General features: G+C 45.6%; 1 protein-coding gene across 2 annotated transcripts; it reads left to right on the top strand.

Moving 5' to 3' along the window:
• The first annotated feature begins 7511 nt into the window (after positions 1–7511).
• Positions 7512–17588, top strand: CCKAR (cholecystokinin A receptor). 2 transcript variants are annotated; one of them, XM_019962124.2, is made up of 5 exons: positions 7512–7942; positions 8619–8870; positions 12712–12973; positions 14998–15125; positions 16475–17588. In XM_019962124.2, exons 1-5 carry the CDS (start codon positions 7831–7833, stop codon positions 17005–17007), a joined length of 1287 nt encoding a protein of 428 aa, XP_019817683.2. In that variant the 5' UTR covers positions 7512–7830; the 3' UTR covers positions 17008–17588. The 2 variants fall into 2 exon arrangements, with proteins under 2 accessions (XP_019817683.2, XP_070647350.1); XM_070791249.1 differs by lacking the exon at positions 7512–7942 and having other exon boundaries at positions 8494–8870.
• The last annotated feature ends 3915 nt before the right edge of the window (positions 17589–21503 follow it).

Here is a 21503-nt window from a genome sequence, read left to right as displayed (position 1 = left end):
AGTATATATGCAAAATACTTTTCAAATTTGCTGGATGATGGGGTTGTAATATTTTAACTTTCTTACCTAAATGTTTTAAAAATAAGGTTTTCAGAACCCTAAAAAGCCATGTTTCTCATTTTGAGGGGAAACTCTATATTAAAAATACATTTCAAAAAATGGTAAGTAGGATGAATCTTGGAGAAGGCAATGGCACCCCACTCCAGTACTCTTGCCTGGAAAATCCCATGGATGGAGGAGCCTAGGGGGCTGCAGTCCATGGGGTCACAAAGAGTCGGACACGACTGAGCGACTTCTCTTTGACTTTTCACTTTCATGCATTGGAGAAGGAAATGGCAACCCACTCCAGTATTGTTGCCTAGAGAATCCCAGGGATGGGGGAGCCTGGTGGGCTGCCATCTATAGCGTCACACAGAGTCAGACACGACTGAAGCGACTTAGCAGCAGGAGCAGGATGAATCTTGTATATAAGGCAGGAATTCAAATTTGTTTTTTTTTGTTTGTTTTTTTAATTGTATAGAGGTGAAGTCTGGACAGATAGCCTCCAAATCTTTAACAAACATTATCTTGCTGCTGCTGCAAAGTCGCTTCAGTTGTGTCCAACTCTGTGCGACCCCATAGATGGCAGCCCACCTAGCTCCTCTGTCCCTGGGATTCTCCAGGCAAGAATATTGGAATGGGTTGCCATTTCCTTCTCCAAAGCATGCTTGCAAAGTAAGTCACTTGAATCGTGTCTGACTCTGTGCGACCCCATGGACAGCAGCCCACCAGGCTCCTCCATCCACGGGACTCTCCAGGCAAGAACACTGGAGTGGTTGCCATTTCCTTCTGTACATTATCTTGAGGCACTGGTATTAAAGATGATTTTAATGTTTCTGTCAACATGAAACATGGCATATTATTTACTAGGCCTCTAGGCAATGGCACCCCACTCCAGTACTCTTGCCTGGAAAGTCCAATGGATGGAGGAGTCTGATGGGCTGCAGTCCATGGGGTCGCTAAGTGTTGGACACGACTGAGCGACTTCACTTTCACTTTTCACTTTCATGCATTGGAGAAGGAAATGGCAATCCACTCCAGTGTTCTTGCCTGGAGAATCCCAGGGACAGTGGAGCCTGGTGGGCTGCCGTCTATGGGGTTGCACAGAGTCGGACACAACTGAAGCGACTTAGCAGCAGTAGCAGCAGCATGACATGCCAGGGGCTTCCACGGTGGCACTAGTGGTAGAGAACCCACCTGCCAATGCAGGAGTCATAAGAGAGGCGGGTTCAATCCCTGGGTGGGGAAGATCCCCTGGAGGACGGCATGGCAACCCACTCCAGTATACTTGCCTGGAGAATCCCACAGACAGAGAAACCTGGCAGGCTATAGTCCAGAGGGTCACAAAGAGTCAGACATGGCTGAAGTGACTCAGCACACACACAGGACATGCCAAACCCTAGGCTGTGTACTTTAAACATACTGTGATTCGAAATGTCCCAGCATTCCTCTGAGGTAGGTGTTACCTCTGTTAACCCATTTTAAGGTGAGGAAATAAAGACAGAGAAGCTACTTGTCCAAACCCAGCCATGACTTGCTAAGTGACAGCTTCGTCAGACACAGACATGATGCTCGCGTTTCTCTGTAGTGAGGAGGGGTTTTTCACTTATCAGAAAAGATCCACTGTGATTTCTCAAGAAGGGGGAGAAGACCCCCTTCGGGGGGGTCACACACAGTCCTCTGAGGGCAGCAGGGTTGTACCAGAACCTCAGCATGCCCCCCCTCCCCAACCTGAGGAACCCAGCGTGACCAGCAAAGGGTGAAGAGAGAGCGGAGTCCCCAGTCAGGCACTTCCAGAAGTTTGAGACGGTTACAGGGAGGAAAAGAGAGAAACCCTAGCCGGCAGGCAGCAGTGGGACTGGGTTTGGAAAGAGGATGAGGAATAAAGAATTTAGACAGTGACATTTAAGCAGCAGAGAGAGGAAATTGCAGAGCAGAGGCAAGAAAACTTGAAGAAATGTCAGGCTGCCCTAAGAACTGGGAGTCCTCAACCTGCCATTACCTGTTAACTACCTCTGGCTTCTGGACTGTGTTTCAATCATGTGGGGTCCTGAAATATGTTTGTGTGATATTTATACTTATCTATTTTTCTTTATTTAAAAAAATTTGCAAGAAGCATGTGATTCAGTTATAATGAGGAAAAAATACAAACAAATCTTAGGTGTTTTAGAACAATTGTTTCTTAAGATGGAGAACAATTTGGGGAACAGCTACCAAGGGGGCCATTATCCAAGGGTAATGGGTAGCTCATGTTCTACATACACTGTGCTGTCCTTAGGCGCTTCAGTTGTGTGACCCCATGGACTGTAGCCTGCCAGGCTCCTCTGTCCATGGGGATTCTCCAGGCAAGAATACAGGAGTGGGTTGCCATGCCCTCCTCCAGGGGATCTTCCCAACCCAAGGATCAAACTCAAGTCTCCCACATTACAGGAGGATTCTTTACTGTCTGAGCCACCAGGGAACCCCAAAAATACTGGAGTGGGTAGCCTAACCCTTCCCAATCCAGGAATCCAACCAGGGTCTCCTGCATTGCAGGTAGATTCTTTACCAACTGAGCTACCAAGAAAGCTCTCTATATACCCTACCATGCATAAAATAGAGAATGGGTGGGAGGCAGCTGTATAGAACAGGGAGCCCAGCTCAGTGTGCTGTGATGACCTTGCGGGTGGCATGGGAGGGGTCAGAGAGAGGCGCAAGAGGGAGGGGATTTATGTATACATATAGCTGATTCACAATGTTGTACACCAGAAACTAACACATGTAAAGCAATTATCCTTCAGTGAAGAATAAATTTTTAAAATTTACAAACCTAAAAAGAGATAGCTCATGCTCTGTCTTCCTAGGACAGTGTTTGCCAAAAGAGTCCAGAGTACCCAAAGGGCATTGTGGACCGCAGGAGGCATCCATCCTGTGGGTTTCAGAGAAAGGGGAGGCAATTTTTCAGCTCAGTTTAGTCAATTTTTATCAATTCGTCTGGGCCTGTGCCCAATTAAGGGACAGGTCTCTGAGACAAGAGGACTACTTCAATTTTGCCCCATCTGTTTATGGCCTGTCTCCCACAGCGGACCAAGAATTTCCTGAGGGCGGGATTCCATCGACTTGGCTCATGGCTTATCCCCAGCAGCTGGCACCGTGCCTGGCACTTAGAAGGCATTCAATAAATGTGCACTGAGGAGTGAAATAAAGACTAACGCCCTGAGAAATGCATCAGCTCTCACCTTGGAAGCACTATGGTCTCTTGTTAGAATTTTCTCTTTTTCAGTTTAATTCTACAGTAACACTGGCTCAGAAACTCAGAGCGAAAAGTCCAGAGATGGCCAGGAAAAGAACAGATGTGATAGAGATGTTGCTGCTGTTGTTTAGTCCCTAAGTCATGTCTGGCTCTTAGAAACACTATGGACTGTAGCCCACCAGGCTTCTCTGTCCGTGGGACTTCACAGGCAAGAATACTTGAGAGGGTTGCCATTGCCTTCTTCAGATAGAGATATAAAAGGGTAGAATAAGCAATGCAATATTGACACTCCTGATGTTTTACTCTTTATTTATTTTCATTTCCCAAGCACATACTGTATGCCAAGCACTGTGTCAGGTGCTGGAGACATAAGCCCTTAATCTGGCCGTGATAACAGCGACAAATAGAGGATCCCTGGGATTAATCTCCTCCACTGACAATAATTATTAGAGTCCAGCCCTAAGTTCCAGGCATTGTTTGAGGTGCCTTCCATGTGTTGCTTTGTTTATAGATAGTGCTGTACTGTGTGCATTTTACAGATGAGCAAGCTGAGACTCAGAAAGGCCAATTAAGTTGTTCATGATCACAGTGGAGGTGGCAGGGGTATAGAACAGGCTTAGGTTACTGTTGTCTGATGCCCACGCTCACCGGCATAACGGCTTCCAGGGAGCCTCCTGAGAGTGACCCTGAGATCACTGGCCTCTGAAGCACCAGGAATGCTGGATAAAAATGCAGATTCCCATGCCTGGGGCTAAAGGATCAGAATCCCAGGAAGGGAGCCTGAGGATCCCAGTTTTTAACCACTAACTCAGCTGATTCAGATTCGTACTAAAGCTTGTAAAGCACAGCACTCAAATGTGCCACACTGACTCCTTCTGAGTTTACAAAATCTCCAGTACCCGCCTCCCACGTTCTTGTGTGCGTGTGTGCTAAGTCGCTTCAGTCGTGTTCGACTCTACTCCATGGACTGTAGTCCGGTAGGCTCCTCTGTATTCTCTAGGCAAGGATACTGAAGTGGATTGCCAAGCCCTCCTCCAGGGGACTTTCCTTGACCCAGGGATCAAACCAGTGTCTCCTGTGGCTCCGGCATTGCAGGCAGATTCTTTACTGCTGAGCCACCAGGAAAGCCCCCTGCACCCTTGCTACCTGCCAACTGATGAACAGATGGAGTAGAAAGGTGGGGAGGAAGGAGAAAAGGAAGGGAGGTGTTGAGGCAGTCTGAGCATGGGTTGGAAAAGAATTTCCAGACACAGGGCATTTCAGGAAGGAGGGAGTTTATTGAGAACAAAGAGCAGAGATAAAGTGGGCACTGCAAGCGCAGTAGGCCAACAACTCCTGACAGGCCAGGGAGAGTTGACCTTTTGTGGGTTAATAGCCGATTTGTAGAGCCTCAAGACAAAGAAAATTCCTGCTTGACGGTTGGCATTAGGTGACTGGTTGGGGCTCCATAGAGTGTTTACTGGAGTGGGTGGGCATCTTTGCTTAGTTGGGAGTCAGGAAGCTTGTTAGTGACTATCAGGGGGTTTTGGGCGAGGTTACAAAGGGGCCCAGTCAGCTTCGGAGGTGTCCTTGATTATGGGCTCTGCTTCTGTGGCCTCGGTGCAAGGCCTCACACCTGTGGCTTTAGGGCAGGACTCAACAGAAGGGAGGGAGGGAGGGAAGAAGGGATGGAGGAAGGAAGAACTTGCTCCAAGTTGGGCTCCATTTCAGTTCAGGGCTTCCCAGGTGGCAGTAGTGGTAAACAACCCACCTGCCAATGCAGGAGACTTAAGAAATGCCAGTTCAATCCCTGGGTCAAGAAGATCCCTTGGAGGAGGAAATGGCAACCCACTCCAGTATTCTTGCCTGGAAACTTCCTTGGGCAGAGGAGCTTGGTGGGCTTCAGTCCATGGGGTTGCAAAGAGTTGGAGAGCTGAAGTGACTCAGCACGCACACACGCATCCTCCTCGTTCAGGGCAGGTAGACACCATCCCTTGGCTCCTCTGCTCTTGGACCCACAGCAGAGGTTCCCTGCAGCGGCTGAAGCTACAGCTGATGGGCCTCAGGAACCTCCGGAGGAAGCACCTGCTATGGATGGTGATGTCTGCCCAGTTAAAGCAGCCGAAGCAGTCAGCTGCTGAGAAAAGCAGCGTGATGAAATTCAGCTGTACCCAGGGCTCAAAATCTGAATATCTGTCCCTCCCCAAATCAGGACAGTACTGCTCTGGGTCCCTCCTAGTGGGCAGGGTCCATATCAGTCTGCAGACTGAGAAGATTCAGCCAACAGGAACCAAGGCAGGAAAGAGAGGCAGAGACAGGGGTTCTGGCTCCAGATAGGCTACAGGACATAGAATAATGAAGAAAACTGAACACTTCAGGAAGAGGCACAAGGACGGGACCACTGGTCCATGAGGGGGATTCCACCACTCGTTCTCACCAGAAAACCATGGGGCCACTCTGAGTCAAATCTTTGTGTATAAAAGAAAAATAATAGGGACTGCCCTGGTGGTACAGTGGATAAGAATCTGCCTGCCAATGCAGGGGATGCGGGTTTGATCCCTGGTTGGGGAAGATCCCGCATGCCACGGAGCAACTAAGCCCATGCACCACAATTGCTGAGCTCGCATGCCCTAGAGCCTGTGCTCTGCAAGAGAGGCGACCACCATGAGAAGCCCACTCACCACAACAGAGAGCAGCCCCGGCTCACCGCAACGAGAGAAAGCCAGCATACAGCAATGAAGATGCAGCGCAGCCAAAAAAATAAAAGGAAAAATCATAATAATCGTTTTCATTATCTATGGTTTACTGAACACTTTTTGTGTGTCAGGCACTGTCCTGAGGCAATCAATCTTTATAACAAGTATCTGGGAAGTCATTTGGTCCCCCTTTGACAGAAAGAAATGAGTCTCAGGTTAGGAAACCTGCCCAGCATTTGCCAGCGGGTAACTAGTGAAGCCAGGACTTGATCTGGTGTCTGTCTCTCCTGTTAATAACTGCTAACAGCTTCTCCAATATTCCTCGCATTTCTAGTTCTTGTGACTAAGTGCCTCCAACATGAGCTGTTCGTGGTTTCAAAGAAAAGAGGTATCGGTCTCTTCGCAGCCCCACACCCCAAGCCTGGGTGGTAAAAATGCCCATCGGTTCATCCATGTTCGGCCGGGAATCTGCCACGATAGAACACATAGGACTGTCAGCTGAGAAAGCTGTCAAAGCACGAGGGACCCCTAAGGGTCTCGATCAGGTCTCAGCTCAGCTAAGCAGCTGTGAGCATCAAAGAGCCTCTGCTGTCACCTGCTGTCCCAAAGGTCTCAGCAGAGGACACCACGTGTACGAAGGGGCTGGAGGAGCTTGCCGGCACCACAAAGCCTCACAGAAAGCCCAGAGCCCTGGCCAGGCCCCAATTTCTAACCCCATCTCCCACCATTGGCCCCTCATCCATTCCTGCTTCTAACTATTCCTCAAATAGGCCAAGTTCATTCCCACGCAGGGCCTTTGCTCTTGCTGTGACCTCTGCCCAAAAGACTGCTCCTCCTGCCTAGAAGCAGCTTTCCCCAGTTGTCACAAGCCTTCCTGCTCCTTGTCATCCAGCTCTCCAATCTTGGTCCCCTCCTGCGAGAGACCCCATCTAAATGAGCAACAGCCCCCCACAACCCATCATCCCTCTCCAGTATACCTTCCTGCTTGACTTCCTCTGTGGTGCTTTACACATCTGAAATGATCTTGTTCGTTATTTGCTTATGTGTTTAGAGAAGTACCTGGCAAGCGGTAGGCTCTCAATGAACATGTGCTGAATGAATGGACGAATGCGTAAACGAATGAATGGAAAATCTTACTAAGTGTTTTCTATATTAAGGATCCGAGCACCTACAGTCAGGGCACCCCCTCCTTTCAGTTACCAGGGGCAGAGACCACAAGAAATAGCCCTGTGGTTGGTAACAACTTAACAACCAGCCAGCAGTTATATCCACACACATTGCTGGGCATGGTTCCAAAGCTAAAAGGCACTAATTGCTTTTATATAAGGAGGGAGAAACACAGTCCCTCCGTGTCCTTTAGTCCTGATGCTCTGCATGTCGGTGTCTGTTGCCGTGTTAGTCGCTCCTGTCTCACACAGCCTGTTTGAGCTTTATTCTGCCTATGTCTGGGATGGTGACAGGTTCCTATACAGAGGAGAGAGGTACCGTGTCCCTGTATGTGTGTGTCCACGTGTGTGTGCATGTGTGCGGAAAAGCAGCGACGCTCTGGGAAGGGTTAACTTGCAGTCAGGCTGCCTGTGCTCAGGGCCCTACGGCTGGCCCAGGAATGGGGTGGGCCTGGAAGGTGGAGCGGGCTTGGCTCGCATCAGCTGCTCTTTCCAAGACAGGAGTGCAAATGCCTGCCCAGCTGGCCTGAGCGTGCTGAACTCCAGTCGCCTTTAAGAATGGCCGCAGGAGCCCACACCTGGCAATCACGCCCCCTACCCCCCTGCCTCTCCACAGCAGGTTGCATTTGGGAGACTCTCCGGTCAGTCATTAGAGGAATGAGCCGAGAGTGAGCCGTTCACCAGCTTGCCAACACTTGGTGGAAAGCAGCAGGCAAGCATGGATGTGGTTGACAGCCTTCTCATGAATGAAAGCAACCTGACTCCCCCCTGTGAACTGGGGATCGAAAATGAGACGCTTTTCTGCTTGGATCAGTCCCATCCTTCCAAAGGTAGGTGTCAGAGGCTGTTATCTGAATTCAGAAAACCTTAAGTTTGTGGGAAAAATCAGCAAAGGCAAGGCTGACTGTGAAAACAGAACACAGTCCTCGTGAGACGAGGCTGGATAAAGTCATCTGCTCAGAAGTTTGGATAAGAGATCTAAAAGCAGAACTGAGTCCAGTGCTCTTATTGTTCCCCATGGGAGAGTTGGGATTAATGTACAGGACTTGGGGGGCACAAAAGCAGTGGGAGGAGGAGCTGAAGTGGAGCCAGAGGGAGTACAAGTGTAAAAGCTGGAACTTACCAGCATCATAGAAAAGGTGCTGTCACAATCTAGCTGTCGGCTTTCCTTGGGGGAAATCGGTGTGAAGAAGTGATTAAATTGAAAAAATGCTTAGCAGCTAGGAAAGAAAGCAAATCACTGGAGGAGCTTTGTTCTTAAGAAAAAGTGGTTCCCCCAGTGAGTGATCCTTTAACAGACCAGCCTTTCAGCAGCAACTGAATCACTCCATGCTCTCCTCGCTTTGTTTCTGCAAAATATCTAAGTATGGGGAGAGCTGGGTTCGGTGATGCACACCCCTGAAAATACCAACCGGCAGGAAATAAGCGTCCACTTGGTGTGCTGGGTTTTAACATTCTGCCCTCATCACCTGCATCGCTCCGTCTTGTCCGGGTTCCTCCTTGCAGAGTGGCAGCCGGCCGTGCAGATTCTCTTATACTCCTTGATATTCCTGCTCAGCGTGCTGGGAAACACGCTGGTCATTACAGTGCTGATTAGGAACAAGAGAATGAGAACAGTCACCAACATTTTCCTCCTCTCCCTGGCTGTCAGCGATCTCATGCTTTGTCTCTTCTGCATGCCATTCAACCTCATCCCCAACCTGCTCAAGGATTTCATCTTCGGAAGCGCTGTTTGCAAGACCACCACCTACTTCATGGGTGAGTTGCTGCTGGTGCCTATTTCTGGAGTTTCGCCCTAAATCAGTGAAACTCAGTCCCAGACCTTCCCTAACCCCTGACAGCCTCCACAGAGAAGCCCTGATGGGTGTACAGAACAAAACATCTGACTGTATGGGACTGGGTACAAGGACAGAGGAGCTGGCTTTATGGGAGGGTCAGTCCTCGTAACACCCCAGAAGTCACTCCCCAGTCAGGGGACCAGTTCCTCAAAGTGGAATAAGTTGGTAAGAAACTACAGAAGACACTGGTTTTGCTTGCTTCTGTTAGAAAGACAGACAGATTCAAGGTGATCTGTGCCTTCCTGGAAGTCATTGATTGTACTCAGCTCTACCCAACCCAAGGTGTGGTTTTGGGGTGGCCAGGCTGCTGGAAGAGGGCTTTTTCTGCTGCCATTCCAGCTCTTATCGGGAACAGGATTATTCAAAATCCAGTTTCACCAGAGGTCTAGATTCCCTTCTCAGGATTCACTTTCGAGCCTGTTTTCACAGAGGCTGGGACCATCTTAGGCAGAGAGAGAGAGAGAACCTCTGCCACTAGACAACAAGTTGAATTTGCTCCCAGTGCCTGGGTGGATAAGCTGACCCTGATTGACTGAGATATGCAGCTCACTGCCTTTGCCAATCAGAATGATGGTGATGATGAAAAATCATAAAAGCTAATGTCTTTGAGTACATTTTTTTTTTGAGTACCAGATGTTCTACTAATTGCTTTAAGTTTTTACTTCCATGATCATATTTTATCTCACAACCACTCTATGAAGTATACACAGTTATTCTTCCCTGTCTCACTGAGAGGGGAACAGAGGCATAGAGAGGTTAATATTGTGCCCAAGGACACACAGGTGGTAAGCCACAGAGCTGACTTGAACCCCAACTGGTGGCCACTACAATGGTGAGTGAATACACAGCCTTGTTTGCCAACTGCTGTGGCTCATCTGAGGCTGAAACGAGACATTTCTCTTGGTCCGCTCTGCCTGCCAAAACGCCTCATCCCTTGCTCATTCTGAGAGCTGGTTGGGGGAGGAAGAGAAGAGGCAGGAAATGAAGAAGGAGTTGGTTGTTCTGACCTAAGCCCTGCAAAATATGCAGAGCTGAGCTGCCCAGGGCAGCTATCAGTGACCAGAAAGCTTTAAAAGCCTTTATTTCTTCCAATTGAGGAAGTAGGATCCAGCGCTGACAAAACGGTGATGAATGACTGATCTACATGCCATGGACAAATAACCGAGAAAGTGTCAATCTGGGTCCAAGTACTCTAAAAAAAAAAAATGGACTCACAAATGAAAAGGATCGTTGTTAAACAATGACGCAATAATAATAACCAACATCTCACAGTGCCTCAGGCTTTCAAGGCCTGTCTGTATATATCCTACGGTAATATTTAATCATTTTAACCAGGGTTTATGAAAGGAGATTAAAAATGAGTCCTTGTGTAGTTACACAACATAAATATGCTAAATGCCGCAGAGTTGTTCACTTTAAAATGATTACTTTTGTGTTATGTGAATTTTACCTCAATAAAAAAAATGTTTTAAAATAGCTGGGGTCTGAGCTAGGAGCCTTAACACTCTTTCTGAAAATACCTAGTACAGACTGTTCTAGAAAATGAAAAGCAAGATAATTCTAAAAGTGTTTGCAATACCATAATGGTTTTGTTGGATTTCTGATTCCAGTCATTTCAATTCTTCCCTTAATTTCGTGTTCTTAACAGTTAACACGCATTAAATTCCTAATACATAGCCAAAAGGGCTTCCCAGGTGGCTCAATGGGCAAAGAAACTGCCTGCAATGCAGGAGACACAGCAGACGGAGGCTTGATCCCTGGGTTTGGAACATCCCCTGGAGGAGGGCATGGCAATTCACTGCAGTATTCTTGCCTGGAGAATCCCATGGTCAGAGGAGCCTTCCAGGCTACAGTCCATAGAGTCCCAAAGAGTCAAACACGACTGAAGTGACTGAGCACGCATGCACATAGCCAAAAAAAAAAAAAGTGCTTACCTGATGATGGGTTTATAATTACCCATTATAAGGCTGAGCACCGAAGAATTGATACTTTTGAACTGTGGTGTTAGAGAAGATTCTTAAGAGTCCTTTGGACTGCAAGGTGAGCAAACCAGTCAATCCTAAAGGAAATCAATCCTAGATATTCATTGGAAAGACTGACACTGAAGCTGATGCTCCAAAACTTTGGTCCCCTGATGTGAAGAGCTGACTCAGACTCTGATGCTGGGAAAGATTGAAGGCAGGAGGAGAAGGGGGGCAACAGTGGATGAGATGGTTGGATGGCATCACTGACTCAATGGACGTGAGTTTGTGCAAGCTCCAGGAGATGGTGAAGAACAGGGAAGCCTGGTGTGCTGCAGAGTTGGACATGACTAAGAGAGTGAATAATAATAGGTTTCACTCTGAGAAGTTTGGGGCTATATTCTCTAATCCAAATGTTATCAACTCCTTAGGGTAAATTCCTATAAAACAGCAAATCCTATCTCAGAACCTGAGTTCTTAGCTATGGTTTTGGGGTTCTAGATTCCTTTAAGTCACTGAGGAACACTATGGATATTTTCCCTAGAAAAAGGATATTTTTATACATAGTTTCACAAAGGGCCCCAGGCTAAGAACTTCTCCCAAATTAAGATTGGGATTGATTTGAAGGTTTAAGAAATCAGGGTAAGAGATAAGAGAAGAATCAGCTGAATTTATGGATGAAGAATTAAAGGGAATTTTACAGGGATAAGACATTATAATCACTATATATGCACACAAAATACAAAAATTAAGTTTTCTGACTATGCTGTAAGTATATCCTTTTGTTGTTGTTGAGTTGCTCAGTCATGTCTGACTCTTGTGATCCCATGGACTGCAGCACACCAGGCTTCTCTGTCCTTCACTGACTCCTGGAGTTTGCTCAAACTCAAGTCCATTGATTCAGTGATGCCATCCAACCATCTCATCCTCTGTCATCCCCTTCTCCTGCCCTCGATTTTCCCCAGCATCGGGGTCTTTTCCAATGAGTCAGCTCTTTGCATCAGGTCGCCAAAATATTGGAGCTTCAGCTTCAGCATCAGTCCTTCCAATGAATATTCAGGGTTGATTTCCTTTTAGATGAGGTGTTTTGATGTCTTTCTCACTGGTGATAAATGTTTGATGAATGTTCCTTCTACAAAACACAGAAAAGCAAAAAGAATTAGAAAGAAGACCCCATTCCTCCTACCCCGAGAAAAACATTAGTTACAATATGGGGATTTTCCCCTTCATCTTTTTTCATTAGGTATTTTTTCAACACTCCATTTTGAAATTTAGAATGTTTCACTCAAAAACAGTCTGTGTACTAGACATTTTCAGGAAGAGTCTTAATGCTCCCATCTCAGACCCCACTGAATTTTTGGAGTCACTGTCCTTGAGAATATTGGATTAAAAGGTCAACTTTATGCACATCATGCTCAAAACTAAAGCTGTTCTACAGGTCACTCAGAAACCTCTTCTGTGGGGTAGGAACATAGTTCATCCACTTGGTTATTAATTAATGAGCACCTCCAGCCTAAGAAGGAGCTAGGTCGTAATCAAAGTTCAATAAACTTATCTAAAATACATTGGCAATACAATGTATTTGCAAATACATTGCTTGAACTGCCTCAAATCCTTTTGGGAACAAAGCTGGAAATAAATCATTTTTTAAAAATATACGTACACAGTATTTCTTTACCTTCTGAGTATTTTCCTTTACTATCTATCAAACCTGTGCAGATCAAGGTAAGCTTAAGCTCATGTGCAAATAAACTTTGGATTTTAAAGCCAACGTAAGCAGCTTCTTTGTTCCTTTCCCAGGCACCTCTGTGAGTGTCTCCACCTTTAATCTGGTCGCCATATCACTGGAGAGATATGGTGCAATTTGCAAACCCTTACAGTCCCGAGTCTGGCAGACGAAGTCCCATGCTTTAAAGGTGATTGCCGCTACCTGGTGCCTCTCCTTCACCATCATGACTCCATACCCAATTTATAGCAACTTGGTGCCTTTTACCAAAAATAACAACCAGACTGCAAATATGTGCCGCTTTCTACTGCCAAGTGATGTCATGCAGCAGTCCTGGTAAGGCCGCCTGGGTTTATTTGTTTACTATAACTTGATAGAATTTTTCAGTTTTAATAAAAACTGGAATGTGTTGTCCAGTGTCTGTGGGATCAGTTTCCTGGAGACTTTTTGAGAAGACTTGTCTTAACCTCTTTCTAGAATGATAGAATAGAGTGAACACTTTGAATGTTGTATTTGAAATGCCATTTGCGACCCCATGGACTGTAGCCTACCAGGCTCCTCCATCCATTGGATTTTCCAGGCAAGAATACTGGAGTGGGCTACCATTTCCGTCTCCAAGATATCTTCCTGACCCAGGGTTTGAACCCAGGTCTCCCAGGTTGTAGGCAGATGCTTTACCGTCTGAGCCACCAGGGAAGTCTCTGAAATGCCATACCTGTATTAAAATCAACTAATCCTCTCAAAACCTCATAGAGTGGGTACTATTACTGTCCCTATTTTACAAATGAAGAAACTGAGACCTGGAGAAGTTAAGTTGCTCAAGTTCCCAAACCTAGAGGAGACAACAGAGTGTCTGGGCTTAACCACTATGCAGTGTGCTTCAGGATAGTCTAGTGAGGATCTTGGCTGAGACAGTGGAAGAGCTCTGATTTTCCAAAACCTGGAGATAGAACTGAGGAGTCCAAAACCCCAAATCCCATGTGATTTTTCTTAGAGCAGAGTTGTAGCAGTGGTACTTACACAGAACACTTTACTAGAAATACAAATGCAAAGTTGTGCTACCTGTTTCTTTGCTCACTAGCAGGTGATGTTGGACAAATTTATATAACTTCCTTGACGTTCAAGTTCTTTACACAGATTTAAGAATAAAGATACCTTTTTTATCTACATCACTAGATGGATGTGAGATTCAAATGAGAGAATGTTTACGAAAACATCATTAGATATATTCAAAAAGGCTACACAAGTGCAGGGCATTATGTTTACTAATTCCCAGCATGTTTTAGAAGCAGAGGGCTAGACATTCAAAAATGGCTCAAAACCAAGATAATTTCTGCCTTCTTTGCCTTCCTTTTTTTTCATTTCAACCAAGACACACACATACTCAAAGAATTACGTTGCAAATGAGGGACATTTCCAAGACTTGAAAAGAAATCTTATCAAAACATGTCCAATTGAAATGAGAAATGGCTCAGCCACTGTGAGCCTCTGACAATTTTATGGCCTAATTGTGTAACCTTACACATGCCAGACTGCAAAAGTGATTTAGGGGCCAGACTCAAGAAGAAGGAGGCTGCAGTTCTTCAGGAATCAAACATGTTTAGAGAAAGCATAACTCTGGCCCGCCAGGCACTAGAATGAGTTTGCCACTGTGCCTAATGGGTTGAAACAGCCAGAATACTTTATTTTGCAAAATCAAGGTTTTCCAGCATTGCTACCTATGCACTTGGTGATTCTGGTGCTATAAAGTCAACAAATGGTATTAATCTATTGTGATGCTTAAGAGCATAACGTCTAGAATCATATTGCTTGAGTTCAGATCCCATCTTTGCCACTAGCTGTTATGACTTTGGACAAATTATTTATTCTGCCTGTTTCCTTATCTGTAAAATGGGTGTTAGGTTAATAGTACCTACTTCAAAAACTATTATGGGGATTAAATACAGTAATATATGTACCATATTGAAATTAAATAATTTAACAAGTCATCAATGAATATAAATTCTTATAATTTTATTATTATTATTTCAGTAACAGCTTTATTGAGGTATTCAAATACTCTCATTGGCTTGCTTTTTTTTAAGCTCTCAGTAGTTTTAAATGTACACTTGTTTCAGGCACAGACTTACACCAAACTTCTCCAATTTAACTAGTCCTTCATAAGAGACTTTATCTGGGAGAAAAGAAGTAACATTTTCTAATGACTGAACTTCCAGACATGGAATTTCCAAAGATATTAAATACTAGTAATTAATGTGTTTGCTCCAACTCATTAAAATGGAGATGAACCCTGTTTATTCCATCTCATCTTAGTTTGAAATGCTGGTTGCTGGTTATTGGATTGCTTTTTATTTTATTAGGCACACATTCCTGTTACTCATCCTCTTTCTTATTCCTGGAATTGTGATGATGGTGGCATATGGATTAATCTCTTTGGAACTTTACCAAGGAATAAAATTTGATGCTAGCCAGAAGAAGTCTGCCCGAGGTAACTATCTTTTATCTGTTGGTTTATGCCAAAAGATTACACAAGCCTTGTTTTCTATAACTTAGATATACCCAGAGTATATACTTTTGAAAATACTTTTCAAAAGTATTTCAAAATAAGTATTTCAAAACATTTTTCAAAAGTATTCTTAGGAGACTCTGTGTCGTAACACATGGTCAGGAGACCCAGTGACTCTGTTTCCTGTAGAATGAAGAAATTATTTCTCCCAAAAGGGTACTAAATGGAATAAAATGAGATAATATACCCATTGCCCAATTACAAGCTCAGGGCCCATAGGTCCAGGGTCTCTGTGATGTCGTATTCAAATGGACCCCCTCTGCAAACAAAGCAAATTGTCATTTCAGGTGCCATCCTCTCTTCCCCCCTTCACTCCCACCCTTCACTCCCGATATAGCTGCCATGGAACCTCAAATCTCCTCCCTCTTCCCTTTTTTAATGTTGGGACCTGCACGTTCTTTTTTTTTTTTTTTGGCTGTGCTGGGTCTCCACTGCTGCGCAGGCTTTTCGCCAGTTGCGGAGGGCAGGGGCTACTCTCCAGTTGCTACTCTCCAGTGTGTGGGCTTCTCACCGTGGTGGCTTCTCTTGTTGCGGAGGATGGGCTCCAGGGCTCTAGGTCTTCAGCAGTTGCAGCACATGGGCTCTGTCCTTGCGCTCCTGGATTCTAGAGCACAGGATCAATAGTTGTAGTGCACAGGCTTAGTTGCCCTGCAGCATGTGGGATCTTCCCTGATCAGGGATCACACTCATGTCTCCTGCGTTGGTAGGTGGATTCTTTACCACTGAACCACCAGGGAAGCCCACCCCCCATCCCTCCCTTTCATTACAGCCCACTCTTCACTGGAACTTACCCCACACCTTTGTTGACATCACTCACCACCCCTCTCACTCCATCCTTCTGCTCAGCTGTTTACCACATATACACCTAGGGTCTTGCCTGGCTTTTGTTGATTTTTGCTCATTATGCAGTAAAAGCAATCTGGAGGTTTCCCAAGCAAGCAGAAAACTCCCCGCCTTGAGGAGCTGGAAGAAGAGTGTGAATACTCATTCTTTAACAAATTTTTATCCTTATAGTCTACACACATAAAATATTATTTTACTATTTTAAATTATGCACATTTTATACTACACATTTTTTTATTAGTTATAAGTAGCACTTCATTTGAGTAGTATAGATCAATACCTACCCATATTAGTGCAGGCCCAAGGTGGCCTGTCAAGTAATACAGTTCAAGTGTGGTTTAGCCCCTGGATGGAGGGTGCAGGGATCCCGTGCCCTCTGTCTGGCATGACCCATCCCCAAAAATAAGTGACGTGGCTTGCCCACCCAGAAAGGAAACGGAGCTCGGCCAGCAGCGGCAGGTACGCGGACAGCGCCGGGTGCTGCCTGCAGCGGCCCAAGCACCCAAGGAAGCTGGAGCTGCGCCAGCTGTCCACCGGCAGCGCCGGCCGGGCCGACCGCATCAGGAGCAGCAGCCCCGCGGCCAGCCTCATGGCCAAGAAGCGCGTCATCCGCATGCTCATGGTCATCGTGGTCCTCTTCTTCCTGTGCTGGATGCCCATCTTCAGCGCCAACGCCTGGAGGGCCTTTGACACCGCCTCTGCCGAGCGCCGCCTCTCGGGGACCCCCATCGCCTTTATCCTCCTGCTGTCCTACACCTCGTCCTGCGTCAACCCCATCATCTACTGCTTCATGAACAAGAGGTTCCGCCTCGGCTTCCTGGCCACATTCCCCTGCTGCCCCAACCCCGGTCCCCCAGGAGCACGAGGCGAGGTGGGGGACGAGGTGGAGAGCGGCACCACGCGGGCGTCTCTGTCTAAATGCTCCTACAGCCACGGGAGCGCCTCTGCGCCGCCCCCGTGAGCGGTGCCCCGCCGGCTGCCTGCCGGGCGGGAAGCATGGAGGCAGGGACCGAGGGAGGCAGCAGAGAGGGAGGGAAAGAAGGCAGCAGGAGGAGGAGGAGGGGGCTGGAAGTGAAGGAGGGCACCGGTCCCAGTGAGAACCATTCCTCGTCTGCCTGGCACCCTTCACCTGGGTTCCAGGGGAACACTCCGAGGGTGGGGCCGTGACTGGGGCCCCAGGCGGGACGACTTCAGTAACATTCACCATCAGAAAACCTCAGCAGGCCAATGACAGGAGTTCACCAGGGCTCCTGCTGCACAGGTAATTGCTAAGCACATGTTCAAACGGGGATTTGGACCCTACTGAGCTTTAGAAGGTTCTAGAACATCCAAGGCGGGCTCTTAACTCCTCTTAGTGACACCCTTCTGTGTTCTGCTGCTTCAGAATTGTGGAGGCTGCTTTGCGCCTGAGGAGTCCATCCCTCTTTCAGGAACATTCTGTAACCACCCACCTCACCATGACCACAGACGGGAACCGGAAGCAAACCCTCTTCTGGCCATTTTCTGTAGTAAGAAAACAGCCTGACCTGTTCTTCAGGTCAGTCAAGGACATTTAGAGACATCAGGTGATGTCATCATCAGAACAGCAAATGAAACATTGTCTAAAGGATGGAATTTGGAACTTATATTTCTGAGAAGAGTATGTAGCCAGTAACTGCCTTAGCATAAGGGATGTTGAATGCCAGGAGGCGCCAAGAAATAGTTTTCTAATTTAATAATATATATTGCTTAACTCCACCTTTTCATGGTGATATTAAACCCCATGGCTGCTTTGCCTCAACTTCATTTCTCATACTCATCCTCCTTTCTGCAAAGACCTCCAAGTCCAAAGGAGAGCTGTAATGTGTACCTGGCCAAGCTGGAAACTCGGGGAGTTGGGCCCAGAATAAAAACTGGCATACTTGGACTCAACTAACAGATAGTCAAAGCCGTCTATGCCTTTAGATACAATCTATGTGTTTGTTAATACTTGTGGTAATTTTGTGTGTATGTGAAACATGAACAGAGCAGTATGCTCTTTACATATAAGTATACTCTTTGGTGTGTTTAAAAAAAAGAATAGTGGATGGAGGTTGCAATTGACAAAGTATTATCATTCTACATTCCTGTACCACAGTTGGAGTTTCATGTGAACTCTTTTTCTTCGAAAAATTGGTGTTGAAATTTCTCTTCTCCAGTGTAGAAATCCCAACTTAATATAAGATATGAGCTATACACTTAGATACCAGGAAGTGCATTTCTAAAACTGCATGTGTCAATCCAATCTAACAGCCTCTTTCCTTCCCTCCCTTTGTTTCCCTTCCTCCCTCTGTCTCTGTCTGTCTGTCTGTCTCTCACTCTCTCTTTCATAGTTTTCATGCTTCCAAGCATCTGAGAGGTGAGCTTTTCTTTTTCCTGTTTGTGGGGGTCCATGACCACCCATTGATCTATACCTGACAGACACTCTTTGTGGTGCACAAGGGCTAGTGATTTTTCTATTATCAAAAAAAAAAAAAAAAAAGAAATCTATATTGGGCGGGTGGTACAGAGAGTGGCAGGAAGTGATCACAAATAGGGGAAGGGATGTGGTATATCTAACAAGATGTGAGTGTTGCCTTTGTTGTGTTTTTGCCAAACAGGGTAGAGAGGATAGTGTGCTTAACAGAAGAAATTATTGAGGATGTGAACATTTTTTATAGGGGACTTTCCAAGCCAGATGTTAATTTTTCTGCTTCTCAGATGGCAATCTTATTTTCATCTCTGTCAAGAATTTCAAGGTGAAAATTCAACTGACTAAAACGTGCACTGCTAAAATAGTAATGATAAAAGGTGTAAGAAAGAAAGATGTCTCCAATATTTGAGAGAATCCTGCAGAACCTACAATTTTCCTGCCAGAAGAAGCCTTCCCGTCTGACAGTGTTAGCATATAAATGAAGATTAATTAGCCTCGCTACTCGTCCCACCCTTATTGGAAACCTCTGGAAATTCCAAAGGTAACTTAACCTAAAAATAGAGTCACCAGATTTAGCAAATAAAATACAGGATGTCCAGTTAAATTCTAATTTCAAATAAACAACTAATAATTTTTTTTTAGTATGAGTATGTCTCATGCCCTAAAATACATCTTGTGTTTTATCTGGCAACTCTACTTTAAATTAACTTTAAAAGCACGTAAGAACATAAACAAGATTTCCCAAAAATAGAGCAATAAAATGCCTCTGTTCACTAAATTTATTGGAAAGTCTTTCACATAATGGAAGTTATTTTTAAAAATAAGAAAAATGCTATTAACTTTCAGAATCTGTGTCTGACCTTTGGAAATGGTACTATCAACAGGCTGATTTTATTTCCAGAAAAGTTTTTAACATAAAGCTATTCTAGCACTTTGTTGAGTCAATTGCCTTTATTTCATACTAAACTGAATTCTTAAATTTGAAATAAAGTGACTTAATAGAGTTAAGAAAATAGATTCACCAAGTTTCTGGTGTTTTCTCTTGTCTTCTAGTAGCTTCCACTCATCAGAATGATAAGTTTGAACTCTGTAACTTTGATCTTTACCTAACTCATGTGTCTCAGTGGCTTCCTGTGCCCTGGTTACTGGGTAAACTCTCATAATAACTTGTAGTGGTGAATAAGCCATGCATGTGTCTAGATGTCGGTTATACTTGTTCGTGCATGCTTAACAGGTATCCTCCATTCACCTAAAACGTAATCCTGAGGTGAGCGACAATAGCTGTTGAATTGCCAGTGTATTTCCTTCCAGTGTTCTGCCCAGTACTCTGTACACCATGAGTGCTCAATAAATGTTGTGACTGACTGCTGCTCTGCCTCTGATGATTTAGGGAACTCCTTTTCTCCACAGCAGTGAGTCTCAACAAAGGGGGCATGGTCTGAGGGGACCATGGGAATTTCTGGAGGGCTTTCTCTAACTCTGTGCATCCCCACCCAAGATATGGCTGTGTGAGCCTTTGCTGCCATCACTCCCTCCCTTCGCTCTCCCCTGGGGAATGTGTGTATAATCGGAGATGCTACCCATGGAAGGTTCTCATGCCTGTAAACAGTGCTGAGACACAGGTTTTTTTAAAGGGCTGAGGAAAAGGATAAATACTATAATTCTATACACATGAGGTATCTAAAATAGTCAAAAACCATAAACATAGAACATAGAAAAGTTACTACCAAGGGCTGGGGATTTAGTGTTTAGTGAATGTAGAGTTTCTGTGTTACAAGATGAAAAAGTTCTAGGATCTCCTGCCCAACTATGTAAAATATACTTAACACTACTGAACTATGCACTTAAAAATGGATAGGATGGTAAATTTAAAGTTGTGTGTTTTTCAGACATAAAGAACAGACTTTTGGACATAGTGGAGGAAGGAGAGGCTGGGGTGATTTGTGAGAATTGCATTGAAACAAATACATTACTGTCTGTAAAATAGACAACCAGTGGAAGTTTGCTGTCTGACGCAGAGAACCCACATCCAGTGCTCTGTGACACCCTAGAGGGGTGGGCTGGGGAGGGAGATTTAAGGGGGGTTTAAGAGGGAGGGGACTGGCCTGTGGCCAGTTCATGTTGATGTATGGCAAAAAGCATCATAATATTGTAAAGTGATTATCCTCTAATTAAAAATTTAAAAAGAAGAAATTAAAAAATTAACTGTCTTTCACATTAGAAAAAAAATAAAGTTTTGTGTTTTTTAGCAGAATAAAAAAGAGGAGAGGGAGTGAGGAAGCCCTGGTCTGTAGTATTCCTTGGTTTTGCTCCTTCCTCTGCTCATTCCCTTTAAGGAGAACAGTGGTGATACAGCAAAAAAACCATCACTGTGTTCCTAGTCCATGTTTAAGTCCTCTGCTCACTCTTTAGGGCTTATATGTATCATCGAAGCCCACCCAGCACCCCTGGCTGTTCCCTCATAACTATCTGATTTCCTGCAGGACTCCTCCTGGAGCCTCTGGGCGTCTTCCTGGCCACACCCTACCTCTGAGCCCTGTGGCTGCTCTCAGCTCCAAGCAAGGTGCTTCCTTGATTGGGATCTCTCTGGTCCCTCCAGCTTCCTGGTCACCCTCAAGTGGAGCATAGATTCCAGGTTTCCTAAACCTGCTGCCACAGCTGAGGACCAGCCCCACAACCCTAATCCCCAACCCTGGCTCTGAGCAGCCCAGCCTGGGAGGAATTTCAGGTCCCTCTTCTTGCTCAGGAAGAGTGGTCAGACAAGTATGAATTGTCCAGCAACCACTCTTGTACGTAACATGTAACAGGTGCTCAGTGAGTGTCTGGGGTGAATGACACAGTGAATGGGTGAGGACATTTGAATGGAGTCCTTCGTCAACGCTGGGCCTTTCTGGGCTGCTCTGGGGACCCCACCATCCTAACCAGAAGCATCTTGCCCAGAGTGTGCAGTGGTGCTCGACAAGAGGTGAAGTGCATGGGACAGCCTTGTTCTGGTCCCAGTCCTCCACACTGCACGTCAAGTCCCG

This window comes from Bos indicus, chromosome 6 (assembly GCF_029378745.1).
Source record: "Bos indicus isolate NIAB-ARS_2022 breed Sahiwal x Tharparkar chromosome 6, NIAB-ARS_B.indTharparkar_mat_pri_1.0, whole genome shotgun sequence".
NCBI lineage: Eukaryota > Metazoa > Chordata > Mammalia > Artiodactyla > Bovidae > Bos > Bos indicus.
This window is presented reverse-complemented; position numbering and strand designations above follow the sequence as displayed.